Source organism: Ustilago hordei, assembly GCF_900519145.1.
Source record: "Ustilago hordei strain Uho2 genome assembly, contig: UHO2_contig_17, whole genome shotgun sequence".
Lineage (NCBI taxonomy): Eukaryota > Fungi > Basidiomycota > Ustilaginomycetes > Ustilaginales > Ustilaginaceae > Ustilago > Ustilago hordei.
Window position 1 is genome coordinate 193618 of NW_024545291.1, and position 26636 is coordinate 220253.

Consider the following 26636-nt stretch of genomic DNA (forward strand, 5'->3'; position numbering starts at 1 on the left):
TTGCTGGCAATGTGATTCGATAAGCTCGGCGTCCTACCTGTTCCTGAACTGGGTAGGGTTCTGCAAACCAGGTATCTAACTTGGGTGTGGGTCTCCATGTCTTCCAGTTTCGATGGTTGATATAGACCATATCGCCCACCTTAAACTCGTTGTCCTTGTGCTTCCTGTTATACTGGTCTACTGATCTACATTGTGCCTCTCTGATCTGCTCCTGGAGGTACTTGCAATGCTCCTTTCCATCCATGAGGTACTCGAAGCGACCTGGATCATTGACTCCTAGTTGTTGAGGGATGTCAGGATGAGCTTTGGGGTTCCATCCATAGCATGCAAAGAATGGTGAGACACCAATGCTGTTGTGGACCGTGTTGTTGTATACAAAGGCTGCAGTGTCCAGCAGGTTGGCCCAGTCATCCTGCTCATAGTTGCAGTACATCCTGAGGTATTGCTCTATGACCTGATTGACCCTCTCTGTCTGACCATCGGTTTGAGGATGGTAAGCCATGCTAAGTGAGTGCTTCACACCCATTTGCTCTGCAAATGCCTTCCATGCTCCTGATATGAACTGCCTGCCTCGGTCTGAGACCATGTGATCTGGGTATCCAAAGAGTCTAACCATGTGTCCATATAGCAACACTGCAGTCTGTTTGGCCATGACTGTCTTATGGGTTGGAGCTAGTATGGCAAACTTGGTTAACCTGTCGACAATGACTAAGATAGAGTCATAGGTCTTGGAGTCATACTTCTTCGATGGTGGTAGTCCTTCGATGAAGTCGAGGGATATGGAGCCCCAGGGCCTGTCTGGTGTTGCTAGTGGCTGTAGCAAACCATATGGACGGTGACGAGGAGCTTTGTACCTAGCACATACAGGACAACTTCCTACATAGTCTGCAATCCAAGCTGTCATGTTTGGCCACCAGTAATGTCGTTGAGCTGCCTTGATGGTAGCATCTCTTCCTATGTGTCCAGCAGTAATACCATCATGGCATTGGGTCATCACCATGAATCGCAGATGCTCTACAGAGAGAGACTGTCCATCTACCTCTTTGGCACTCCTTGAGTGTCGGTTGTTGGTCCTCCCTGGCATGATCACTTTGGGGATAACCAACCTTCCTCCACTGTACCATAGGTCATCCTTGACCTCGAAGGGCTTCTTCCTATGTATCTCCTGTAGCTCTTGGTCTAAGGGCTGGAAGATCTTGACCAGGTCTCTGAGACCTTTTGATGCTATGGACTCCATCGAGAGCATAGGGGCCACTAGGGTTGAGTCATGGTCTGCTGTCTCCCTGAACACTTGAGGAGGCAGTAGTTGCCTCACATTGTGATCTTGCTCTTCACCAGCTGGTTGCATGTCTGTCCTTCTGGTGAGAGCATCGGGTTCACCACCTTTGTCTCCTGGTTGATACTGCAATATGAAGTCGAAGTCTGCTAGTAGTATTGCCCATCGAGCCTGTCGACCTGTGATGCATCTCTGTGACTTGAAGTACTTGAGGGCTTCATGGTCGGTGAGGATGACCAGTTGGCTCAGTAGTCCAGCTAGCATGTGTCACCACTGAGTGAGGCAGGTGACCACAGCTAGGAGCTCCTTGTCATGGATCTCATAGTTCTTCTCAGCAGAAGACATCTTCCTAGAGTAGAAGGCCACTGGATGCCATCATCCTTCATGCTCCTGCTTGAGTAATCCTGCTATAGCAAAGTCACTTGCATCAGTTTCCAACCTTGTTGGAAGGTGGTAGTCGAAGTGCTGAAGCACTCCTGCTGATGTGAAGGCCTGGATGAGCTTGTGGAAGGCCTGTTGGGCCTCCTCTGGTAGCTCGAACTTCTTGAACTGTTCTATAGGCTTTACCAGTGCTGTCAAGGGCTTGGCTATGCGAGCAAAGTGGGCTATGAACCTTTGATAGAAGTTGGCAAAACCCAGGAACCTCTGGATGTCATGGATTGACTCTGGCATTGGCCACTCCTTGACAGTGTGCACCTTTTCTGGGTCCATCTCTATGCCTGTTGGCTTGATGATGTACCCCAGGAACTTGACTGTCTTGGTGTGGAACTCACACTTCGACAGCTTAGCAAAGAGCCTGTTGCTCCTTAAGCGAGTGAGGACCTTGGTGACATGCTTCACATGTACCTCTTCAGTGTCACTGAAGATCAGGAAGTCATCTAGGTATACCACTACATATACTCCAATGATGTCTCAGAAGATGTTGTTGATGAACGACTGGAAGTGAGCTGGAGCATTGGCTAGGCCAAAGGGCATCACTAGGTACTCATAGAGTCCCAACTGAGTGCCAAAAGCTGTCTTCCATTCATCTCCTTTAGCAATCTGGATGAGGTTGTATGCTGCTCTAAGGTCTAGCTTGGTATAGATCCTTGCCTTCCTGAGTAAGAACAACTGCTCCTCGATGAGGGGCAATGGTGCCCTGTTCTTGACAGTGATCTCGTTGAGACCTCTGTAGTCCACACAGAGTCTGAGACCTCCATCCTTCTTTGGTACGAAGAGCACTGGTGATTGTGCTGGGCTCTTCAATGGTCTTATGAACCCCTTCTCGAGGTTCTCATCCAAGTACCTCCTCAACTTGGACATCTCCTTGGGTCCCTTAAGGTATAGGGGCCCTTGAGGTGGCTTACCTCCTTCTATCAACTCGAGGTGGAGATCATGCTCAGTATGATGGGGCAGCTTGTCTGCTTCCACCTCATCGAATACATCTTGCAGGTGTTGGTATGGCTTTGGTATGTCTGCAGCCGTCACCACCTTGTCTACCTCCACCTCCATCTCGACTCCTTTGTCTGCGCCTGTAGGTACAAAACCAAAGGCCAGGAGTGATGATGGTGGCTCCTCCAACAGCATGAACCCTATGGGTCCATCTTCCAGAGCTGCTCGTAGTATGCACTCTGCTGAGACAAACTTGTTACCATGGAGGGTTGGTCTCCTCATGGTTAGGTCCCCTGCTCTTGCTGCTTCAGGGGGTCTCCTTGGGGGTCAGTCCTGCTCCTGAGTCTTGAACTCCAGCTGGCCTGTATCCCATTGTATGGTGGGTTTGAGCCTCTGTAGCTCAGTGAACCCCAGGATGAGGTCATAGTCAGCAGTGTCTGCCACTGAAGCTTCGACCACACCCAGATTGTGTGCACCAATAGATACCTGCATGCTCACAGAACTATTGATGGAGAGGTGGTGCCCAGTGACACCATGGATCGATCTTGTTTTTATGGGTTTTGTGGGTATTTGGTACTTACTAATGAAAGAATCTGAGACTATGGACAAACCAACACTGGTATCAGCTAGTATCCAAGCAGGATGGTCTTGAACCATTCCAGAGAGCTCCAGTACTGCTTTGCCTCCACTGGTAGAGAAACATACTTGACAATCTTGATATATACAGAGTGATGGCAAGGAGGTTTGTAGAGCAATGCATGCCATCAGTGCATCACCCCACTGATATTTCCCTCATTGTCATCATCATCATGCTCCTCCTCGTGATTGGGGTCCATGGGTTGCTGGTATGAGCTGAGGTCCATGGCCTCGGGGTCACCCATCTCAGTGCTGCCTGTGTGGCCATCTCTTGAGTCAGTGGCCTCCTCGAAGGGGTCTGCTGTGGTGACCATAACCTTTGGTCCCATGGGTCGAGAGCTAAGAGGGTCTACCCTCCTGCTGGGGCAGTCTCTGGCCCAATGGCCGATACCCTTGCATACATGACAGGTGTTGATACCTGATGGAGCAGGGCTTACTTGCTTCAAGGTTTGGGTGGGTTGATGAGGAAGGGGTCGGTTTAGGTTTTGTGTAGTTGCTTGTGCTGGTGATCGAGCTGGATAAGGTTGAGTGGGTTGACGGATGGGGATCGAACTTTGATTTGGCCAAGACCCAGTTCTTAGTGGAGGTGACGTGGCATTTGGGAGTGAGTGTCTAGCCAAGGACTGCTGTAGTAGCATCCTCTGTCGATCGATCTCCTCAACCTCTCGGTACCACTCCCATCTCTTTCCAGGTGGATTCCTCTCGAACTTCTCCTGTATGCTATGAGTGAGACTACCTCTGAAGAGATCAATCACTAGCTCATTGTCATCTAGGTTGACCTGTCCCTCCAAGTCTCTGAACTGCTCTACATGATGTGTGGCGGCACCAGGAGCATCACTTGTGAGCCTGAGAGCCAACAGCTTGTTGTATGCCTCCATCCAAGCATTGCATGGGTTGAACTGCTCTGACAGTCACTCTGTGAAGTAGTGCCAATCATTGAACAACCTTCCTTCTCTAGCTCTATCAATATGGAGCTTGGAGGTCCACCACTCTCTTGCTGTCCCTTCTAGTTGAGCACCCATGTGGTTGATCATCCTAGTCTGCTCATACACCTGGTTGAACTTAAACCATGCTTCAGCTTCTAGAATGAAGATCTCCATGTCTTGGGGATTGAACTTTGGAAAGGGGGTGGCAATGGGCTTTGACCGGTTAAGCTCTGCCATGATGCTAGAGTCCTCCTCTTGGTCCAGGGGGTAAGGGTCTGTCCTGGTCCTGCTGTAGGGGTCCAGCTTAGTCTTGACATATCTTGGCCCAGTAGGTGAAGCATACTTCTCGTAGTTGATGTCCTCCTGCTCATCCAGGTTGAATGAGACTGATCATCTTGGTTGTGGAGCTGGAGTAGGAGTATGTGGGTCTCCTATCATAGACTCATCTCCTCCTCCTGCTTGGTCTTCTGAGTGAGAGAGGTCCATTGTCTCCTCCCTGCTCAGTTGAGCTCATTGTAATCGTTCCTCTCGATGACCCTGTCTGGTAAGCTCTAGCTGGGCTTCCAATAGAGTGAGTAGTCTATCGAGCTTATTGTTGAGGTCTGGGTCCATCATGGTGATCGTGAGGAGCTGCTTGAATGATCCACTCTAATGTCAGGGGTCTCGCGCCTGAAACCCAGGTTGGTCTGTCGAGATACTTGGTGACTATCAAACTGTGCAACAGCTATTGTCTCAGTATCAGTGACTATCAAGTTGCGCAGTGACAGCAGGTGGCATTTGTTGTATATACTGTCGTAGGTTTCGGCTGACCTCTGTGGACACTCTGTTCAGGGGTAGCTTGGCATGATCAATATCAATGCTATGATGACACCAAGGTCTGGTGTGAGTGTTGATGATGATGAGGTTGATGACGTTGGTGATAAGGTTGGTGGGTGTTGATGATAATGAGGTTGATGGTGTTGGTGATAAGGTTGGTGGAGTTGGTGATAAGGTTGGTGGTGTCAACACAAGTGTCCAGTGTGTTGACTGATGCTTGAGGTGATCCCCGGACCGCAGTGGACTACTGCCTTTGGTTCTATCTATATCTGGACCGCTAACCTGCTATGGGCGCCTTCGGACATCAGGTAGTGGTGATACAACACACACACTATGATGAGGAGCAACCTTGATAGATTGCTGCTATGCTGACTGAAACTAATGTATACTTATGCTGAAGTGATAACTAGTTATATGGTGAGTAGAGTGGATGAGGATCCACTTGACCTATGATGATGAGAAAGCATGGTTATATACCTCTTCACAGCATCACCAGTGATGCTGCTCCTGCTCTCTCTCCAGAGAGTACCTTCTTCATCGAGTGCTGTTCAGGGGCCTCTCCTGCTTGGCACCCCTGTGCCTCTTGAGCTGTGTTGACTCCTTCGACACTGCTCCTCCTCCTCATGACCTGGTGTCAACTCCTTCGACACTGCTCCTTCTCCTTTGATCAGTGACAGTTCCTTTGGCTCTTGTCTATCGAGCCCCTGAGTGGTAACCATCTGCATGCTCCTTGAGCTTGGTCCTCTTTGTGGCTGTGCCTGCTCCTTGAGCTTGGTCCTCTTCGTGGCTGTGCCTGCTCCTTGAGCTTGGTCCTCCTCGTGGCTGTGCTTGGCCCTCCTTTGCATGTGAGTCCGTAGGAGTCCATGGTCTCCATGGAGACTGCACTACGACCATGCTCTCTACTGGTATCGACTAGATCTTCGATACCTGTGCTCCTTCCATATGATACCTGTGCTCCCTCCATATGAACCCATGACCCTCCTGCTTCTTGAGCATCCAGGCCCATGACAGTGTGTTTCTTTCCCAAGTCACATCAAGCAACACAGGCACAGACGCATGAATGCATGGATGCATGCCAGGCAGGCAGGCAGTCAGTCAGTCAGTGTTTGGCCTATCCATCTTGCTTCCACTCCTCTTGTTCCTTTCCATACTACTCCTTGTGAGGCAGGCAGTCAGTCAGTGTTCGGCTTATCTGTCTTGCTTCTGCTCCTCTTGTTCAATGTCTCAAGCCAAGGCCACACAGCTCAGCAACTCAAGTGTCACATTGGTGACTTTGGCTATGATGGGATGGCTCAGCTTCAGTTTCTCTCCTCCTCTTCTTCCCTTCGGCACCTCAGCCAATGATGAGTAATCCAGGCTGGCTAGCTGGACAGCTTGGGTGAAAGCATCAACCTTGCTCAGCCTGGCATGGCACCAGTGTTGCCCTTGGGAAAGGGAACGATGCCCTCTCCCTTTGGCAAGACTTGCTCACTGCTGGCTTTTAATGGCACATATAAGGGGCCCAGATCATTCCCACATCCCAGATTTGCCCTTCCTTTCCCTCATCTTCCCTGACCTTTATCTTCTTTCTCTCAGCTTCACTTTAAATTCATCCATAGCATCCCTCTTGCAACCAACCAAGCCAATCAAATTCACTTTCAGCACTGCTTTGCTTCCACAGTGGCACTCTCTTGCAATCATGCTCCTCCTCTGGTCACAGAAGGTACCACTTGTTTGCCATCAAACTCTGCACCTTGTATCCTCTTCTCTCTACCATGTCAAACACACTGTCATGGGCCTGGATGCTCAAGAAGCAGGAGGGTCACGGGTTCATATGGAGGGAGCACAGGTATCATATGGAAGGAGCACAGGTATCGAAGATCTAGTCGATACCAGTAGAGAGCATGGTCGTAGTGCAGTCTCCATGGAGACCATGGACTCCTACGGACTCACATGCAAAGGAGGGCCAAGCACAGCCACGAGGAGGACCAAGCTCAAGGAGCAGGCACAGCCACGAAGAGGACCAAGCTCAAGGAGCAGGCACAGCCACAAAGAGGACCAAGCTCAAGGAGCATGCAGATGGTTACCACTCAGGGGCTCGATAGACAAGAGCCAAAGGAACTGTCACTGATCAAAGGAGAAGGAGCAGTGTCGAAGGAGTCGACACCAGGTCATGAGGAGGAGGAGCAGTGTCGAAGGAGTCAACACAGCTCAAGAGGCACAGGGGTGCCAAGCAGGAGAGGCCCCTGAACAGCACTCGATGAAGAAGGTACTCTCTGGAGAGAGAGCAGGAGCAGCATCACTGGTGATGCTGTGAAGAGGTATATAACCATGCTTTCTCATCATCATAGGTCAAGTGGATCCTCATCCACTCTACTCACCATATAACTAGTTATCACTTCAGCATAAGTATACATTAGTTTCAGTCAGCATAGCAGCAATCTATCAAGGTTGCTCCTCATCATAGTGTGTGTGTTGTATCACCACTACCTGATGTCCGAAGGCGCCCATAGCAGGTTAGCAGTCCAGATATAGATAGAACTGAAGGCAGTAGTCCACTGCAGTCCAGGGATCACCTCAAGCATCAGTCAACACACTGGACACTTGTGTTGACGCCACCAACCTTATCACCAACTCCACCAACCTTATCACCAACACCATCAACCTCATTATCATCAACACCCACCAACCTTATCACCAACGTCATCAACCTCATCATCATCAACACTCACACCAGACCTTGGTGTCATCATAGCATTGATATTGATCGTGCCAAGCTACCCCTGAACGGAGTGTCCACAGAGGTCAGCCGAAACCTACGACAGTATACAACGAACGCCACCTGCTGTCACTGCACAACTTGATAGTCACCAATACCGAGACAATAGCTGTCGCACAGTTTGATAGTCACCGAGTATCTCGACAGACCGACCTGGGTTTCAGGCGCGAGACCCCTGACACACACCTCCTCAATGTGACTGTGACTGTGGAGAAGAACGGGAGAGGAAAAAAGGACTCGACTCAACTCTGCTTGACCGAAGCTGACATAATCCCCCATGTTACCTCCTCGCCTTTGTCAAGAGCAGTTTGAGAATGATTTGCTTGCCTGAACTGTTGAGAAATCCAGGGCGTTCGAGATAGCGAGAGGTCAAAATCATTGTATTCTAGGAGCTAAGTACAAGGTGAGATCATGAACTATATATGCTTCTATGTCGATTTCTGTGTGTGCGAATGGATGATGTGGCATGTATGGCTGTGTGTTGTTATTGTGTGGGGTGGATAGCGTTGGTGGGTGGCATTGAGCATTGGTGGGAGTTGACAGGTGGTGATGTGGAGCGAGGTTTGCGATGACACGAAATGACTAAGCAGTCATGCATTTTTACTTGAACCTCCGACGATTCGCTTCACTGGGTTGAGAAGGGTTTGTTTGGCTGAACCTCCACTGCATTGTTCCGCTTCTCCGCTGCCGGTCGAGTGAACCAAAAAAAAAAAAAAAAAAAAAAAAAAAAAAAGTGGAGCGGAACAAGCCGAAACAGTGACTGCCCAGCGCGGTTTTTTACTCGGCACCTCGCACAGGTCACATTTCGAGCGCCTTCCTCATCAGGGTTCAGTGCTAGACACCAACCTCGACAACGTTTCTTACCACGGTAGCATCAATCTACAGGCGCATTCGTATCAGCAACCATGTCGCTGGCAGATGCGTTGCTCTCACGAGCTCAAGCTTCGAACTCGGCGCTCTTCGATGGTGGCTCAGCGCTTCAAGGCGCCTCCGATGGCGGACTGACTGCCTTCCTAGCCAAGTCGACCCGAACAGCCAGCAACGCTACCACCGACAAGTCAACCCGTGTCAATATCTCATCGATTGATCCACAGAAGACGCTTCCACCTCCCGACTATGCTTCTCAGGCTACTACTCAGCTTGTGCGTTCGGTGCGCATGCTCTTGTCCTCCAACTCGTCCGGCTCCTCGAGCGCACCATCCTCTTTGCCCCCTCTGCAATCTCTCTACGCCATCACGCACAACCTTGTCGCCTACTCTTCTGAAGATGCTCTCGACGATCTCTACGACTCTCTCAAGATCGAAATCGAGCGAGCTGCTGGTAGCTATACCACCTCTCTCAATGGCTCATCATCCGATGAAGGATCCGCTGCGAGCAAGATCAGCTGGTTGACCCAGCTTCAGTCCATCTGGTCCAACTGGTGTGAGAGCCTGGCCTTGGTGCGAGATGTGCTCCTTCCACTCGATCGTCACCTCCTTCAAGCTGGCACCACCACGAGCGTTCCTACATCTGCGGCCAACGGACAAAGCACTGACTCCGACCATTCTCGCTTGTCCATCTGGGATCTCGGTCTCGACATCTTCGGTCACCGCATCCTGAAGGACGAAACCCTTGCTCAAATGACTCTCAGCCGCATCGCCGCAGCCATCGACCTGGTGCGCAAAGAGGAGATCTCCTACCGGGAATTACACAAATCTATCGCCGACATGTTCCGTCAGCTCAAGTTCGAGACAGTGCTCGACAGTGCCATTGTAGCTGCGACCAATGCTTTCTACAAAGCCGAGTCCAAGGCCTCGATCGGAAATCTATCTCCCACGGACTATGTCGAGTATGCAGATCGCCGCATTCAGCAGGAAGAGCAGCGCAGCGAATGGTGCCTGCTCACCGAACAAGGCCGTATGGACAGCGTAGCAGCTGCACGCAGACGCCTGGTCACAAAGCACGCCGACAAGATTTTGGCCGGCTTACCTGACCTCATCACCGCCAAGAAGCTCGATCGTCTAGCTAAGACCTATCAGCTGATCAAGAGCATCGACCGCCTTCCTGACTTGCGCCAAGCCTTTGCCGAGTACATCAAAACCCACGGTGCTTCCATCGTCAACGACCGCGAGAAGGATGAAGAGATGATCGAGCGTCTACTCGAGTTCAAGGCGTTCATCGATGCTGTCGTTTCGACCGGCTTCCAGCGTGATGGTGATTTTATCAATGCTCAGAAGGACAGCTTCGAAGTGTTTGTCAACAAGCGCGAGAACAAACCTGCCGAGCTCATCGCCAAGTTCCTCGATGCTAAGCTTCGCAGTGGAAACAAGACCATGACGGATCAGAAACTCGAGTTCACTCTGGATGAAGCACTTATCCTCTTCCGCTACACTCATGCCAAGGACATGTTCGAGGAGTTCTACAAGCGACACTTTGCCAAGCGTTTGCTTCTCAATCGCTCTGCTTCGTCGGATGCTGAGCGCAGTATGCTGCTCAAGCTCAAGGAAGAGTGTGGTCCTGAGTTCACTGCTAAGCTCGAGACTATGATCAAGGATGTTGAAGTGTCTAAGGATCTCATGGACGAGTACGACCGCTTTGCAGCCAAGCAGCGGAGGGACGAAGAGTCGCCCAAGGATGACTTTGACCTTAGTGTCAGCGTTCTCACTCAAGCTCACTGGCCTACGTATCTGAACATTGAGGTGGCTTTGCCTGCTGAGCTCTCTGCCGCTGCTGAACGCTTTGAAGGGTTCTACAAGAATCGCAACAGCGGTCGTAGGCTGCACTGGCAGCATTCGCTCGGCACCCTCTCGATCACCACCCAATTCGAGAAGGCTGGCACCAAGGAGCTTCACGTCAGTACTTTCCAAGGTGTAGTCTTGATCTTGTTCAACACGCTCGCACCTGGTCAGAAGCTTAGCTATGTCGACATCCGCACGCAAACCGGTCTCAACGAGCAAGAGCTCAAGCGGACGCTGCAGAGCTTGGCTTGTGGTCAGATCCCGACTCGTGTGCTGCGCAAGCTACCGCAAGGCAAAGACATTAACGACGAAGACGAGTTCATGTTCAACGATAACTTCAAGAACGAACGTCTCAGGATCCGCATCAACCAGATTCAGCTCAAGGAGACGTCTGAAGAGCAGAAGTCGACCGAGCAACGTGTGTTCTTGGACCGAGAGCTGATCCTGCAGGCTGCGGCGGTGCGTGTTTTGAAGGCACGCAAGACGATTAAGCATTCTGAGCTGATCACGGAGGTGGTAGATCAGATCAAGAGCAGGTTTACCGTTGATGTGGCAGAGATCAAGAAGGTGTTTGAGATCTTGATTGAGAAGGAGTACATGGAGAGGGTGGAGGGTCAGCGTGGTGTGTATCGCTACCTTGCTTGAGGGGGGTCGGATTGTAGTGTGGGTTCAACTATGCAATGCCAACGATACATGCCCGATCATTCTTCTGGCTTGAGTGTCTGCGTCTGGCTGCATTGGCTTGACTTTGATCGAGATGAGGGTCTGAGAGGAATCGACCGATGAGAACTGTTCAAGTCGCATCCAAGTTGCTCCCGGTGGGAGCATTAAAATATGGCTGTCCCCGCAATCGTGCGGCACTCTCCGCTCCGATCAAGACGAGATCTAAACCACGACAATCCGTGTCACGACATGTCCGGTCAGCAGCTGAGGCGTATGTACGAGCGGTTTCCCGGAATGTGTCTTTGTCGTGTATCATCTGCTTTTGTCGTTGTTGCTTGGGAGTATGGCGTGACCTACTTTCTCTGTACACTCAAGAGGAGAGGAGGGGAATATTGGAGAGCAGACGCCGGCGTAGCCGAGGTAGAGACGTCAAAAAGAATTTGCCACTTTTTTTTCTTTTTCTTTCTTTTTCTCTTTTTGCATTGATTTTCTTTGCCTGACACTGTACAAGTGCCAGTTTTTGGGAAGACCTTGCTAAAATCCGCCACATATCGACAAATCGAAGGCCGTTGGATCTTAAGCGAGGTCTTGCGGGTCGTTAGCAGCAGCAGCAGCCATCGACACCAGAATGGCCTGATTTGGTCATTTTGCTTTGATGTAGTTGCCCTTCCTATCCGTTGTGCTCATGAGGTCCAACGAGAAGGTTTCGAGCTGGTTACATTCGAGGACCTGATGCTATCGAAGTGTACAAAATATCAGTGATGTTGTTTCCATGGTCTTTGGTTGAAAAAGGCCGCATACAGCCGTCATGCATAGAAAGGACGCATTGGAGAGCAGCTTTCTGCCCCGAGCCCATCTGTGCGGGTTTACAAAGCAGACAGACTATAAAGCCAACAACAACTAGCAGATAATGCTAAGGCGGAAGGGGAAAGGGAAGATTTGCAATCCTGAAGAAGAACTGAAAAAGGGTGCGTCCTCATCCGTCTTCTCTTGACTTGGAGGGCTGTCAGTGAATGGACACTTGCAGCTCACCACCTTTTAGCTCCGCAGGGCGAGCATTCTCTCAGTCTTCCCTCCCCTCCTCGTTGACCTTCCCTCGACGAGCAAGAGTGAGCAGCAGCCTGTCGATCCATCTCGGTGCGATGTGCGTGCGTCGGAGTGTGATTCCACCCAACTGTCCCGTTGACTGCTGCTATTTTGTGTGTACTGTCGCTTGCTGAACTCCGTCCTTTCCCGCGCCTTGCTTTGCCTCACAACACAGAGAGAGCCTGGCCCGTTTTGGCTCGCTAAGCCGCTGTTCAGAGCTGAGATCGTCAACCACCGCTCGCTTACACATTTCTTGCCCTTCTCGCTTCGCATTCTTGTTCGTCTGCTTTTTTCCCATGACATAGTCGGGCAGCGTCGAAGACGAGACATGACATGATCTTTGACTAGACTCTGTGCCGTCTTCACCTCGCTTGGAACGCAGACGCAGATGTCGGCGAGAGATGAAGCCGTCGAGAGAAAAGCAAGAGTAAAGCTGCAATGCAAACCGCTGTTTACAGTATTTCGTGTCCACTTGCGCATTAATTTCATTTGCATCTTGGAATGGAAATTTATGCTTGCACAGTTTGATTCGAGCGCGATCCGGCGGACAGAGTCGCCAAACATCACACACGGAAAATACGCATCACAATGCTCACACAAGCAGGCAAGGCCTCATGCAGGTGTCCTGGACTGACGAAGCCACATCCAAATTGAGGTTGCGGAAGAGACTGTAGCTTGATCGGCCTAGTTGGACAGCTCAAGACAATGCCAGGCATGTTTTGCGCATGATTGTATTTCCGGCTCCCACGGTTAGCGTGGCTGCGAATCCATGTCACAAAGGAGGAAAGAACACTTCGAAGGAAAATGCTCGGTGCGAGCTGATCATGGACGGGGAAACAGCGAAGTGGGGACCTCGCTTAAGCACTCAAAGGTTTGGTGGGGGTGTTTAGCTGTCGGCCTATGCATTTGCGACGGCTTGGGGAAGCAAAGTGAAAGTGAGCTTCTTGCTCGACTTGATCCGTCGTTGAAACTCAGGTGATGTTTTGACATCCCGCAAGGCCCCTCGAAGACGACGACCGTTGTCCTCCTATTTCTGCTAACTCAGCTGATCGACATCTAGCAGCGATCCTTGTTTACCCTTCCTACGGAACCCCTCCCCTGCCGTCTAATTGCAATGTTCACGGAACCCTGCTGTATTCAGCATGAGTGCCAAATGCATCCACGTTTCACTATCACTGCTGAATCGAACCGAACTTCTCTCCCTCTCGAGCCCAAGTCTAATTCCTGGTCCTTTCCTTTCTCTCTTGTTGATCTGCTCGGCTAAGCTCCTTTTCGATACTCCGCCTGCTCCATCCGAAAGTCCGCTCTATCTTCTTTCGTCTTCTTCTTTTGTCATCAATGCAGGCCCATCTCGCCATACGCCTGGCTTTGCTGATCTTAGTGCAGGCGCCTAACTTACTTTCATTCCTTGATATGCAAAAAACACATGCACTGGGCTTCCGTTTTTTTTTTTTTTTTTCATTTCCGCAAAGTTTCGTTAGATGGCCGACGGAGACAGGCGGATGGCGCCGTGCTTGGGTACGCAGAAAAAGAGTGAGATGGTGCACATCCGGGCAGCTGTCCCTACATGCATTGATAATCGAGTCGCCGAGAGATGCTTCGCCAACGTCTTCCTCCTCCTAGCACAGGCCCCAGTTACTGTAGCTCCCGCGCATTGATCTCATCTCAGTTGTTGATTGCGCGCTAGAGCCCTCCATCGTCCGCTCCGGGACGGTCTCTGTAAACCTCTGCTTGGACAGGTTTGGTGCTGTGTTAAGAAGGCTGTATTCTCGGAGAAGCATCGAGGCTAATACCGAACTGTGATTGCTGGTGACAAATCGAGTTGTGCGAGGAAGAGTCCAAGCATGATAGAGAGAGATTAGTGTAGGAAGGTGATGGAAAGATTGACCGGCATCTGGAAAGGGTTCGCATGAAGAAAGGCCAATGTCATGTGTTTTGATCATCTATGCTTTGAGAGGAAGAGAAGTCAGCGGTCAATCGCCGGAGGGTCCTCGCTGCGGAGGCTTGACTTTGCTTTGCTGAGCAGCTTTGTCCCGTTGTGTCTCGACTAGTAAATCTCCTCCTCCTCCTTCTCTTCCCTCCCATTCTGCCGTGTTTACAGTATACGAACGCCCCCTTACCTTAGCACTGCCGTTCACTTTTTGGAAAGATACTTAAAGAGTCCCGTTTAGCACCATAAGCGGCCTCGATCCTTCATCTAACCTTCCTTACCCTACCCGTACACTACACTTCCACCTCTTCCTTTTCAAAATGCTCACCAAGTACGCCGTCCTCGCAGCTGCCGCTGCCGCAGCCGTCACCGCTGCTCCCGTTGTTGAAAAGCGTGCCGCTGCTGGCCAGGCCGACATCGACTCTGTCATCCTCAACTACGCCCTCACTCTTGAGCACCTCGAGAACGCCTTCTACCGCGACTCCCTTGCTACTTACGATGCCGCCGCTTTCCGAGCTGCCGGATACCCCGACTGGGTTCGCCAGCGATTCATCGAGATCGGCGGTCACGAGAAGGCCCACGTTGACTTCTTGACCAAGGCTCTCGGCGACCAGGCTACCAAGGAGTGCACTTACAACTTCGGTGTTACTGACGTCAAGTCTTTCGTCGCTACTTCCGTCCTTCTTGAGGGCATTGGCGAGTCTGCTTACCTTGGTGCTGCCCAGAACATCACTAACCCATCGACATTGACGGCAGCAGGATCAATCCTGACCGTGGAGTCACGACATAAAGGCAAGTATCATCCCCAGGTCCTACGCTATCCATATCATTTGTCAGAACGTCAATACGACGAGAAACGACGAAGATATGGCCAAAAGAGTGTCGTAAGACATTTCTGTGGAAAAATATGCACGATATGCACAAATTAACTGACTCCATTTACCCCTCCTCTCCTCCCCCATCTTTCTGTTCTGACTTCGTTTCGCTCCAACAGCCTGGGTCAAGTCCTCCGTCCAGTTCGGTGACGCTTTCCCTCGTGATCTCAGCACTCCTCTCAACTTCAACCAGACCTACTCGCTCGCAGCTCCCCTCATCACCAGCTGCCCTTCCACGAACCCCGCTCTTCCCGTTAAGGCTTTCCCCGCCGCCACCATCTCTGGTGACGTTTGCGGTGGTAAGCAGGTTACCATCAACGGTGACGGCGTTCAGCCTGGTCAGTACGTTGCTTTCCTCGCTGGTCTCCAGGTTTACTACGCCCAGATTGGCGATGGTAATACGGTCACTGTTCCTGAGGCTGTTGGTTACGGCAGGATTTACGCGGTTGTCTCGCGCGTTGGTGACTCTATCGCCGATGACAACATTGTTGCTGGTCCTGCCGTCATCGACATCGACCTTACGGCTGCTAAGGCTGCTGAGATCTACTCGCAGCAGCAGTAAACTCGTACTCAGCATTGGTTGAGTCGTGCTGGTTTGATTTTGATTTCGTACTTCTTTTAGGGCAGAGAAAGGTTATGCACGTAGAAACCACAATCCCACCCTCCTTTTTTTGTCCACAGAACACCTATGCTTTCGTTTAATTGAACAATTCAGTTGCCCATGCAAACCACACACTAGAGTGATACTTGACTTGGACGAATTTTGATTGACTTGAACTACTTTGATGAAGTGCGGGATGATTTGAGATGATTTGAGATGATGGGAGTGCTATTGACGACTTTTGAAGGAGGTTGAGGAAGTGGTTCGTGCTGAACATGCGACGACGTTTAGATCTCGAAGTTAGCAGCGCCCAAAACTGTGAAGCAAGCATACGTCGCTACGATCAAGAGACCTGGCATCATCATCAAACCGAATATCAAGAAGTGTAGAAGGCACGATGTCAGCGAAGCAGTCCTTTTTCTCATCAAACATGATACCGAGATAGGAGCAAGGAAGGAGAGGGGTGGTGGGAACGTACCAAGGAAGCTCAACCCGCTTATAATCGCACCGAAAGCTCTGTTGCTTGGAGTGCCCGAGTAGTAACCGATCGCATAAGGAATCCTGGAGACAACCCATGTCGCCGAGATAGAAGCGGTGATACGAGGGAAAAAGAGACCGTTGAGGAGGGTGAGGAAGACGAACGAGGCGAGATATTCGAGTGTGTTCTGGTGCACTCGCTGGGCGCAGCTGTTTTCCCAGCCAGTAAAAGAGCAATATCATCAGTGTTTGTCTCTCGCAGGAATACTGGAAAGGTGTGTGGGGTGGGAAAACATACTTGAACAGATGAGCATCTCTGTTCTTTTCCGCCACTGCCTTTTCAGCGTAGACGTAGGGATAAGGAATCTGAGCGGCTTTACGTGCACTTCCGACCTTCACACCCATCAAGAAGGTTACCCAGATAGCTGAAACGACGCATGATACAACATAACCGTAGCCGACAGGGAGGAACAGGCCTTGGACGGTTTCGGGTTTGGGTGCGAGGAAGTGGTAGAATGCCGGAATCGAGGCGGTCAGGGCGGGGAGTGCGATGTGTTTCGACATATTGAAAGATGAGATGCGGATGTAGGAGTAGACGGCGGTGGTGTGGAAAGGTGGTAGTGTGTGGAGAGGAAAGATGGGTGGTGACGACAACGAGAGAAGGGTTACGCAGAAGCCAAGCCGGGTTGTGGATGACCGAGCTTCGAAGAACTTCTTAGAGCTGTCAAGGGTGCGCGTGGAAGGGCATTGTTTGACGTCATTCAACAATTGAGCCCGATTTAGTGAGGCCCAATTGACCGATGTATGAGAGGAAAGAGTAGCCGATGTTGAGGAATGGGCTTGAAGGACGCGTGTTTTGGTTGCCGATCTGTTGGTTGATTGTGGAGAAGTGAGCTGGCTCGTGCCATACCATAGCCGCTACATCAATCCTAGCCTTCAACTCTACCACCTTGTTGACGACAACGAGGAACGAAAGCGATCATAGAGCATATGCAACCGGACCGATATGCGTAGGGAGCAAGAGATTTCCCAAATGAGGCCCTGCTCTATTTGGGAGGGACAGCGGCGTTTCTGTTGGCACCGGGAACAACAGCTTGTTTGACTGAATCCCACATCCCGGTAAAAGCATGAATAGAGCAGTCAGCATTGTGTCCCTTACCATCTGCATGTCGAAAGGACCAGAACCACACTTACAGTGTTTCTGCATCGTCTCACGAACATTTTTCTCAACATCTACAAGACGTCGTCTGCTTGAGGGCGAGTCCATTTCGCTGCGGTTCAGTTGACAGTAGATGTCACGGAGCTAATCAACCAAGCACTTCGACCAATACGACGGAGATAAGGCTCGACGTTGCAAACTGCTAATCCGTAGTTCCTCCGGCGTGGAAAGTGCCACAAAGCTCATCAAGATGAAGGAAGGCTACGAGTGAACGAAGAGGCCAGAAGAGGTCTACGGCAGACTACTGGGGCTTTACGAAACAAGCCCGTCGATTTCCTTCATGGCACGGATCTCGGCGCCTGGCGTGAGGTGTCCTTATCGTTCCAAGACATCCTTGAACCATATCGACATGTTTAGCAAAGTGCTTGAAAGTCGTGCTTGTGTAACCGTGCACGACAGACACGGGATAGCAGCAAGCAACAGTCAGTCGCTGGCATAACGTAGCACGGCAACAGTAGTGAGGTTTCGGTAGCAACGTCCACGCCGGACTCGGCCTCGGCAAGGACCTCAAAGACCGAGGCCGTGGACGCTGACCAAGACCCTTTTCCATTATTAGCAGTCAGGCGTTGGAAAAGTCAACGCCCAACTGCTCTTCAAGCATGTTTTTGAGAGGAATGTAACATATATTGCTTACTAATGATGAGTGGGTGTGAAAGTATAGTGAGAAATGAGCCAGCCGAAGGTGGTTTCTCGTCCCACCTGTGCTGTGGTTGTAGTACTACCATCATATCTCTCTTACCCCACAGTCTCAAGAACCTTAATGTTGCGGTTGTATTGCCGTTTCCGCTGATACACGGACCTTCTCGACGCGATCATGCAGATGTTGGACACCGATGACACACTTTCCGGTGAATACTTTGACTTCATAACCCTAATTGCTGCCTCGCAGCGGGCGCCGCCAACCAACCTGAAGGCTCGCCGCTACAGCAGGATCAAACGAGAGCTTGACCAGTCGCACTTCCTTGGCGACACAGGCTTCACGTTGGCACAATTCGAAGCAATACATGATGCATTGGAGATCCCAAATCCTGTCCGAACACGCGAGCAAGACTGTGTTGATAGCAAGTCTTCCTTCTTCCTGCTGTGTGCCTTCTTTCGAAACCGGTCTCTCCGGTCTCTGGAAGGCCAGTATGGTTGGTCTCACTCGGTGATAAGCCGCGTGGTTCGACACCTTAGCAGGTGGATCTACCGGCGGTGGTGTCACCTACTGGACGTTCAATCAACGCGACACCGGCTTGTTTGTCCTCGGAAGCTTGAGGAGTATGCTGCAGCCGTGCAGCGGAAGTTCAAGCTTCCGAGGTTCTGGGGTGCAATTAATGGTACTATTCGACCAATTGCCATGCCTGTTTCTCAGCAGGAGACTGTGTATAACGGTCCCAAACAATGTCATGCTCTCAAGTATCAGTTCATCTCGCTGCCAAACGGTCTGATCTTTTGCTCAATGCCGTACGTTGATCGACGCCATGATGCATACGTTGTTGCAGATACAGATCTTGTGGGCTGGGCTAGAGACAACGCCAAGAACGAAGCCGGTGAGCAGATGTATCTGTACGGGGACCAAGCATATGGCAACTCAGCAGCGATTGTCACGGCATTTGGAGAAAACATCATCAGTTCAATGCAAGATGCATTCAATCACATCATGAACAAGTTTCGTATACAGGTTGAATGGTCTATTGGTATGATACCCCGGCAATGGCCGCGTTTCTCCGTCGAACGGGAGCAGAAGACCGGGTTGACGCCGATGAGACAAGATTGGCTTGTCGGCGTCTTGCTCTTCAATGCAAAAACCTGCCTTGTCGGCAACCAAGTGAGCATGAGGCTTCACTGTTCCCCACCAAGCCTCGAAGAGTACTTCAGCAACTGGCGGGTAAGGCGAACAATAGTGTCACCGGACTCCACCCTGTCTCAGAGCGAGGTACCATCACAGGCTATGGCAGATAACGAGGATGAGACGCTTGTGGAGAATGTACTATAGCATTGCAATGATATATACATTCACTGTTCTGATGAGGGTTCGAAACCATTATATACACCTGTACGAGATGAGGAGTGGGATCTACAGCTGCGGCGATGTCTCTGGCCACATGAGGGCCCTGCAGCGGCGTTTGATCGTATCATGCTCATCATTGTTGATACCATTGACTCCAACCTGTCGGTCTGTTCCTGGCTTGCTCGCATTCGATTGTCCAACGATTCCATCTTCGTTTGAATCTCTGTTTGTCCACGTGTTTCGATGTTCAACTGTGCCTTCGACAGCTCCATTTGAGCCTTGAGTGATTCTTCCATGAATCGAAGCTGTCTATCCCGGAAAGAACGTTCATGCTGTCGGTGTATTTCCATGCCTTCAGCAATCGAAGACAGCACGTCGGCTGTGGTGTTCCTGGGTCGCTTTCGTGCCTGCATGTCAACCCTATCATCCCCTGACTCAGAAGTCGCCGAGTCTTCCTGGCTAGCCCTTTCACTTGGCGCTGTCAAAGGCCTTGCTGCTGGGTCTCCACCACCTGTGTTGCTAGCAATCTCAGCAAACTGCTGTCGATCGCGATCAACCGGTAGTTCCACAAAACCGCGTCGGCGTCTTGGTGTTGGCGTGCTTGGGAGAGATCGACTGGCTGCAGCTGTATTGACGCCTTCTGTGGCAATGAAGTCGTCAATAAGCTTCTCTGTCACTGACGTTGCTTCAACACCACCAGTGGAGCGAGCATTCAGTTGATCTCCTCCTCGGCGCTTCTTTACCATGTCACGCCATTTCTTCTTTGTGGCAGACAGTTCACGAAAAGGAAGAAGTTTTCGTCGACATGCTGCCTTGTACTCTTGATAGATCGGCTCCCACACAGATGCCTTTGCACTGTTGTTGGGAGCATGGTTTGGATTGCGGTTGAGCACAGCCTTGGCAAGGATTTCCATCGAAACAGGATCCCACTGAGGATTGCCTGCGAGCGTCGAACCCTGAGACCCAGACGGTGAAGCAGAGCGTGACAACGAACAGTTTGGTATTGCTTGAGGTGCTTGTGAACTAGATACAAGAGTTGACGCTGATGCACTAGTTACAAGAGGTCCTTGCGGCGGTGGTGGACTTGCTGGCCAGTCGACGTCGGCAAGGAACTCCTCGTCCTCGTCAAGTTGATCCATAACATTTGCAAGCTCCCCACTGCGTGAGAGCGATTGCAGCTCTTCAGACACAACAGGAGGTAGTGTGCTGAGCGCGGAAGCGGAGACTTGGCTGCTGTTCATGCTGTCGGCAGTGCAGTGCGCTGATTGTGGGGTATAAGAAGTGAGAGAAACACGGGGTAATAGAGACCGAAGGCCGTGAACCTTAACTTTACCGACCCGTGCCTGATCGCGGTCACGAACTACCATCCGCCAGCTCACGGAACTCACTGAATCAGCCGGTTCCGAGGGCCGCTGGTTGGTGAGCTCATGCTTATTAATCGCTCAGACGCGTCACGTGAATAGGGGTTTTTTTATTTCCCGAATTGCGCAGTCCGAAAACCGAATCCGTCGTTGACTATGTTGTTGCCTCCGAACCACCATTAATTCCACCTCTCCGACGTACTCGTCTACGAGTTCGTCGTTGGTCGTAGGTAAGTAACCGAAACCTCTCTTGTGCGGCGAGTGAAATGTTGCCGGGTATTTTTGGACCCTGCATTAAATTTGCAAGCCTCTCTTCTTCCGCTCTCTCTCTTGCACGAACCCTGCACCCGCAAGCACACACTTGTCAGAAAATCCGGTCTTCGCTTGCTTGGCATTGTGGACAGATTTGTTCCGGTGCACAGCGTGTGCGAGGATCTGTGTGTGAAGGTTTCACTTCCGGTACCAGCCACTGACGTTCGCTTCCACAACCACTTCGTCTTTATTGTCGTCAGCATCGATCCTCCGTCCGACACATCGTTAAGCTTTGGATAGATCGCTGGCTGGCACTTCGCAGAACCATGAATGGATGGACTGTATAGACGAAAGACTTCAGCACCATCCTGCTCTTTCGATCGATTGACCTCCCTGTCTACCCGGACCAACCAATCTAGATGAACACTACCATCCGATAGAGCCCTTCCGTCCCATGTAAGACTTCTCTCTCGTCACACAACCTCTCCATCTCCGTATGGCATCTACGGCTATCTGCTCACCAACAGCAACCATTTCTGAAGAGGACGCGACCCTTCACATGACGGATGCTTGGGAATAGACAATCTACCAGCGCACTATCGGTCTTCACGTCTCCTCGCAACCACCCCTTAGACCCTATCGAGTAGAAGTCGCTTAGGACTGTCAACATGGTCTGCTTTCGGAGCTCGCTCGCACCGTCGCCCACCGTCCGACAGATTCGAGCCATCTGCACCACCATCTCTCTCTACATTGAATCCTTCCTGTGCAGCCTTCACACATTCTTCTACTTTCTCATCTTTCACACCTATCAACCAGCCTCTCGCGCCTGGTGGGACTCATCCAAAGGCTCAGCCGTCGTTGTCTATGCTCCGCACAATGATGCAGTCGCACGCTACATCGCGCTCCGTCTTTCTTCGGGCTCGCCGTCGAGTTTTGCGCTGAAAGATGTCGGACCAACAAAGCGAAACCCTCGTGCGCCCTATACATGCTTTGTCTTGCATGCGGATCCGGATCAATTCTCAATTACCGTCGCACAATGGGCTGCGAAGAAGGCTCGTATGGAGAAAGTACTATTGAGACAGAGAGTTGGTGGCAAGTCATCAGCATCCTCCAACTCGAGTGGCCCTTCATCGCCCACATCAATGGCGAACACGCAAGACGCAGAGTCGATGCAAGATCAGAGCGAACAGGGATCTGGCTCTTCTTCACCCGCTGCGACCTTCGCCACGGTGCAAGCGCGGAACGGAGGTGACGAGACCCCACGACCCAACCGGCAGCGTTCGAGACCAGCACCCATCCAGACCGACAGCAAGCTACGACGACGCTCTCGCAGTTGGTCAACATGGGCAACGCCCGACCTCTTTGGCTATGGAGTAGACATGCTCAAAGGCTGGATGCCCGGTCGAACGGGACCCAAGACTACACCTTCTGGAACCATTATTCCGATCATGGCTGATGTGCAGACGGCTGATGGATTGGCGATGATCAACTCTACCATCTCTGCTTATTGCAGCTCGCATGATCTTTTGCTTAGCGGTATCATCTTGATTCCGTCGGTGCTCTGTCCGAGGAATGTGCCATTGACGAGAAGCGCTGCTGCATTGGCATCGCGTATGGAGATACCAAAGACACCGAGTAGCGCGTATAGCGATGTTGATCCGTTCACACTATGCAACAGGGATTTTCTGGGCGAGCTGCGACCGTCGTCCGCCGGTAAGAGCAGCAGTAGCGGAGGTGGACATGGCGCACCAAGAGAACCATTTGGTCTGGCTCCGGCGTTCAAAGAGGCGAATCACGAGTTCGGGGCTTCGATGGAGTCGTCCTCTTCCTCGTTCAATGCAAACTCTCCGCCGCTCTCGCCGTCGAGCGCAAGGATTGTACGGACGCAAGACGACGAGCAAGCAGCACTGCACGGTGCACTGGCTACTGATGTAGTGCAGTGCAAAGCACTCATCAACGTTCTCTTTCCCGCCTTGAAGCGTGACAAAGGTCGAATTCTTGGTTTCGTACCCTGCGGACACGGGCCTGATCTCCCACAAGATCCAGACACACTCTCTCTTCAATCTGTCCCCACACGCGGTTCGAGTGGAAAGTCGCGCGATCGCTCCCTATCTCCTTCCTCCTCGTCCAACGATCAGCCGCAGCGAAACAACATCCAGGCAGATCCGACACCAATCCTTCGCACCTGGCCAAGCCCAGTCGTAAATACAGTCCGCGAAGCCCTGCGCACGCAATATCGCGAACTCGAGCTGGAATACCGTCGACGAGGAGGCGGAGCAAAGCAAGTGCACGTATCCATGATCGAAACCAATCCACTGATCAAGTTGCCTCAAACGCGATTGAAGAAGGTGGTGAAGTGGAATGAGTCGGTGCGATACTTTGCGCATCATGGAAGGAAGAGGAGATGGCGGAGGGTGCAAGATTGGATTAGTCTGGCTGGGGCCCTGGACAGGCTGCCTTTCGTCGGAAGGTTCGGGAGGTTGAGTGGATCCGCGAGCGGTGAGCACGGGGAGGAGACGACAACGAGGCGAGATAGAGGAAGGTATGAGATCTATATTCCGGTTGAATTAAGGCCGTTCTTGAGGGGTTGGTCGAGGCCTGTTTCCGAAGCTGGGGCTGGGAGAGCTGATGGTAGTAGTTGCGAAGCGGAGAGCGATACCTCTGCTCCAATGACAGTACGTGCGTTGAGGAGACTCGTTCGAGTCTTCCGCTGGATCGAGCTGTGTTCTGTCCCATGGGACGACTTGGCAGAACACATAGCAGCAGTCAGCTACCCCATCGCACTCGGCTCATCATGCCCTCCAACACCAGGTCCTTCTCAATCGCTCCTTCGCCCGTACACAGTCTCTTCCAACCACGCTTCCGCATCTAGGTCCCATGCTGCCCAGCAACATTTTTCCAACCCAACATTGCTTCGCTCCACCTCCACCCCCAACACTTTCGGTAGTCGATACCACCCTCGACCATCCATGCTATTCACCGGCCTCAATGATGAGCTAGCAGAGGATATCGACACGCCCGAGTTGCCCTTCTCCACCGCTTCTTCGGGTCCGGCGTATACGATGCTCAAAGTCAAGCCCGTCGACGGCCCGGCGGTGCGAGTCGCCAGAACGTATCCGAGGGAACTAAGACATCAAGATCCAACCCCGCTTTTCGAGTCTATTAGGTGTGCGCTCACGAGCTACCACCCAAGAGCGGTGTATTACCCGGGATTGTCAGCTTGGATGGGTGCTTTCGTGCAGGCGACTGCGCCATGGGTGCAGTTGGATCTGAAGAGTTTGTTGGCGAGCTACTTGCTCAAGTATGCTGTCGAGGACCAGGGATACTAGAACGGGCGCTGAGGGAAGGAGCGAAGATTGCTCATCATTGCAATGTCTATTTCATCATCTTCGAAGAGAGCGTTCGCAACACAAAGAGGCTGGGTTCGTGGGTGTTTCGTGTTCGAATGTCCATGAAAAGACTGTTCCGATGACACGAAGCTCATGCTCAGCTTTGCGCCGTCAAATGGCAAGCTGATCATTCTTGCCGGCAAAGGAGAATGAAGATGCAATCAGACGAAAGATTTTGGGAGCGACTGGTAAACCTTTTTGAAATGTATTGCGCAGAGCCATTGAAACAGAGAGGTGAATCGGATTGATAAAGAATAGAACTGAGATATCCACGAAACTGAAGAAGAAAAAAAACTAGTTGGGATGGCATGTATAAGCGCATCGAAGCAGCCCCTTTTTTTTTTTTAGAGATTGTCGAGGTCCGAGTCGTCGTCCTCGTCAGGAGTAGCGGGAGCAGCAGCCTTCTTAGTACCGTTGCCGTTAGCTGTTGCCTTGGCCTTGGGAGCAGCCTCCTCCTCGGACTCGTCTTCGTCATCCTCGTCATCCGAATCCTCCTCAGACTCGGAATCAGCCTCGTCAAGCCAAGCGAGGAAAGGAGCAGCAGCACGGCGGACCTTCTTGGAAGTGTCCTTGTCGACGTACTTTTTGCTCACGTGCGTACCCCAGTTCTTGATAAACTGCTCATCGAGCACATCGATCTGGTACAAAGCCATAAGGATCTTGGGAACACCGTTGGGGACGAGCGAAGGGTATTGAACACCAGCAAGACGCTCGAAACCACCAAGCATGGCCTTCTGGTGCTTCTCAGAGTCGCCAACCATCTTGGCGAGGACGGCACCGTACTTTTCGATTTCCTTGGGAGCATCTTCGGTGAAGAGAGCCTGAGCGAGAACCTGGACGGTCTTGTGCTTCTTTTCTATACTAAACTCCTGTGCCTTCTTGTAGACTTCGGCGGGAGTGCACTCGCGACCCTCCTCACCGCCCTTACGGTTGGCAAGGAGCCACTGGCCGAACTGCGAGTAAGGGCTGTCCTCATCCTCGTCCTCGTCGTCATCACCAAGCACGAGCGAAGACTTGACAGCACCTTCGAGGGCCTTGACACGGGCAGCAACAGCAGCCTCGGAAGTGTCAACGGACCAGTCGTCGTCGAGATTGCCGGCCTGCTCGGCGGTAGGGATCTCGGCAGCCTCAGCCTTGATACGCTTCGTGAGCTCGTCGTCGGAGCCAGCATCACCAGCGTCCTGACCGGCGGATTTGCCGGCACCTTTAGCTCCCTTGACACGCTTGGGAGGAGGGTGCTTGACGATGAAAGTGGTGAGTTTGTGCTTCATGTCGACACCGGTGCGCTTACCGCAAGCCTTGCAGTTGCGAAGAATGTCGCCATCCTTGAGGATCTTGAGGTCGGTCTCGGGGTTCTTGCAGTCGCCGCAGAGGACGAACTTGTCGATGAAGCTATCGAGAAGCTCGCGGAGACGGTCGGCGTCGTGAGCGCCGTTGACGATGTATCGCTCGTTCTTCTCGTCGAACGAGGTCTGAGCACCGAGCTCACATCCAAAGTACTTGGTAGGGTAGGAAGGAGGACGGCTGAGCGAACGAGCAATGTCGGCCATGTTGGGGATGACGGTCTTGATGCCGTTGCCCTTGCCTTCGATCTTGGTGGTAAGAAGAGGCATGCGATATCGGTAGAACTTGTCGTCGACATCGCGACGAATGTTGACCACGGACATGATGGTGGAGGTTGCTTAGTTGGGAATGCTGGGAAAGACTCGACAACAACAGGTCGAGCTTGGTGTTTGGGTAGATGTATCAAGTACAGCTACGATGCAAAACCGAATAGGGCGGTTTTTGTCTACGGGCAAAGGGCGAATTGACAGATGGACGAGGGATGGTGGAGAACAAGAGAGACATAAAAACTACGGTTGTCAGAAGAAGCCTTGATAGATGGCGACAAGGTAGTGTTGCTGCTGGATGCGGAAGGTGGTGTTGGAAAGCGCTCTGAGAGGCGGCGGTAGTGATGCTGGGTAAGCTAAAGGCTGAAAGGGCGAGCTGTGGTGTGAATAGATAGATGGAGTAGTGAGAGAACAAACGTTCGAGTGGCGGCGGAGGACGAGGCGGCGGCGGCTTGATGCGATGCTGGAAGCTGTTTGTTGTAGAGAATGCGATGATGCTGCGCAGGTGAAAAAGCGTTGCAAGCAAGTGTATGCAAGATGTGGTGTGGGTGAGAAGAGGAGGCGAAGAGGAGATGAACATGTCTTTGTGTCGAGAGCAAATAAAAGCTCGAGTTGCAGTCCCACCAAAAAAAGCGAAAGCAAGGAGAAAAAGAAAAAGAAAAAAAAAAAAAAAAAAAAAA

The 26636-nt window shown here is 51.6% G+C and overlaps 7 protein-coding genes across 7 annotated transcripts; 4 read left to right on the plus strand and 3 right to left on the minus strand.

Moving 5' to 3' along the window:
• Nucleotides 1–8688: 8688 nt before the first annotated feature.
• On the plus strand, nt 8689–11145 carry UHO2_06131 (uncharacterized protein; the record flags this gene model as incomplete). The annotated part of the gene is made up of 1 exon (XM_041560354.1): nt 8689–11145. The coding sequence occupies one exon, from the start codon at nt 8689–8691 to the stop codon at nt 11143–11145; it is 2457 nt and encodes an 818-aa protein (XP_041416288.1).
• A 3354-nt stretch (nt 11146–14499) lies between these two features.
• On the plus strand, nt 14500–15616 carry UHO2_06132 (uncharacterized protein; the record flags this gene model as incomplete). The annotated part of the gene is made up of 2 exons (XM_041560355.1): nt 14500–15076; nt 15174–15616. The coding sequence occupies 2 exons, from the start codon at nt 14500–14502 to the stop codon at nt 15614–15616; spliced, it is 1020 nt and encodes a 339-aa protein (XP_041416289.1).
• A 326-nt stretch (nt 15617–15942) lies between these two features.
• UHO2_06133 (uncharacterized protein) lies at nt 15943–16696 on the minus strand (the record flags this gene model as incomplete). Its single annotated transcript, XM_041560356.1, has 3 exons — nt 15943–16007; nt 16134–16342; nt 16431–16696. 3 exons carry the CDS (start codon nt 16694–16696, stop codon nt 15943–15945), a joined length of 540 nt encoding a protein of 179 aa, XP_041416290.1.
• A 1469-nt stretch (nt 16697–18165) lies between these two features.
• Nucleotides 18166–19329, plus strand: UHO2_06134 (uncharacterized protein; the record flags this gene model as incomplete). The annotated part of the gene is made up of 1 exon (XM_041560357.1): nt 18166–19329. The coding sequence occupies one exon, from the start codon at nt 18166–18168 to the stop codon at nt 19327–19329; it is 1164 nt and encodes a 387-aa protein (XP_041416291.1).
• A 20-nt stretch (nt 19330–19349) lies between these two features.
• UHO2_06135 (uncharacterized protein) lies at nt 19350–21100 on the minus strand (the record flags this gene model as incomplete). Its single annotated transcript, XM_041560358.1, has 2 exons — nt 19350–20785; nt 21046–21100. 2 exons carry the CDS (start codon nt 21098–21100, stop codon nt 19350–19352), a joined length of 1491 nt encoding a protein of 496 aa, XP_041416292.1.
• Nucleotides 21101–21625: 525 nt separating this feature from the next.
• Nucleotides 21626–24286, plus strand: UHO2_06136 (uncharacterized protein; the record flags this gene model as incomplete). Its single annotated transcript, XM_041560359.1, has 1 exon — nt 21626–24286. The coding sequence occupies one exon, from the start codon at nt 21626–21628 to the stop codon at nt 24284–24286; it is 2661 nt and encodes an 886-aa protein (XP_041416293.1).
• A 404-nt stretch (nt 24287–24690) lies between these two features.
• On the minus strand, nt 24691–26013 carry UHO2_06137 (putative TIF5 - translation initiation factor eIF5; the record flags this gene model as incomplete). The annotated part of the gene is made up of 1 exon (XM_041560360.1): nt 24691–26013. The coding sequence occupies one exon, from the start codon at nt 26011–26013 to the stop codon at nt 24691–24693; it is 1323 nt and encodes a 440-aa protein (XP_041416294.1).
• Nucleotides 26014–26636: the final 623 nt, after the last annotated feature.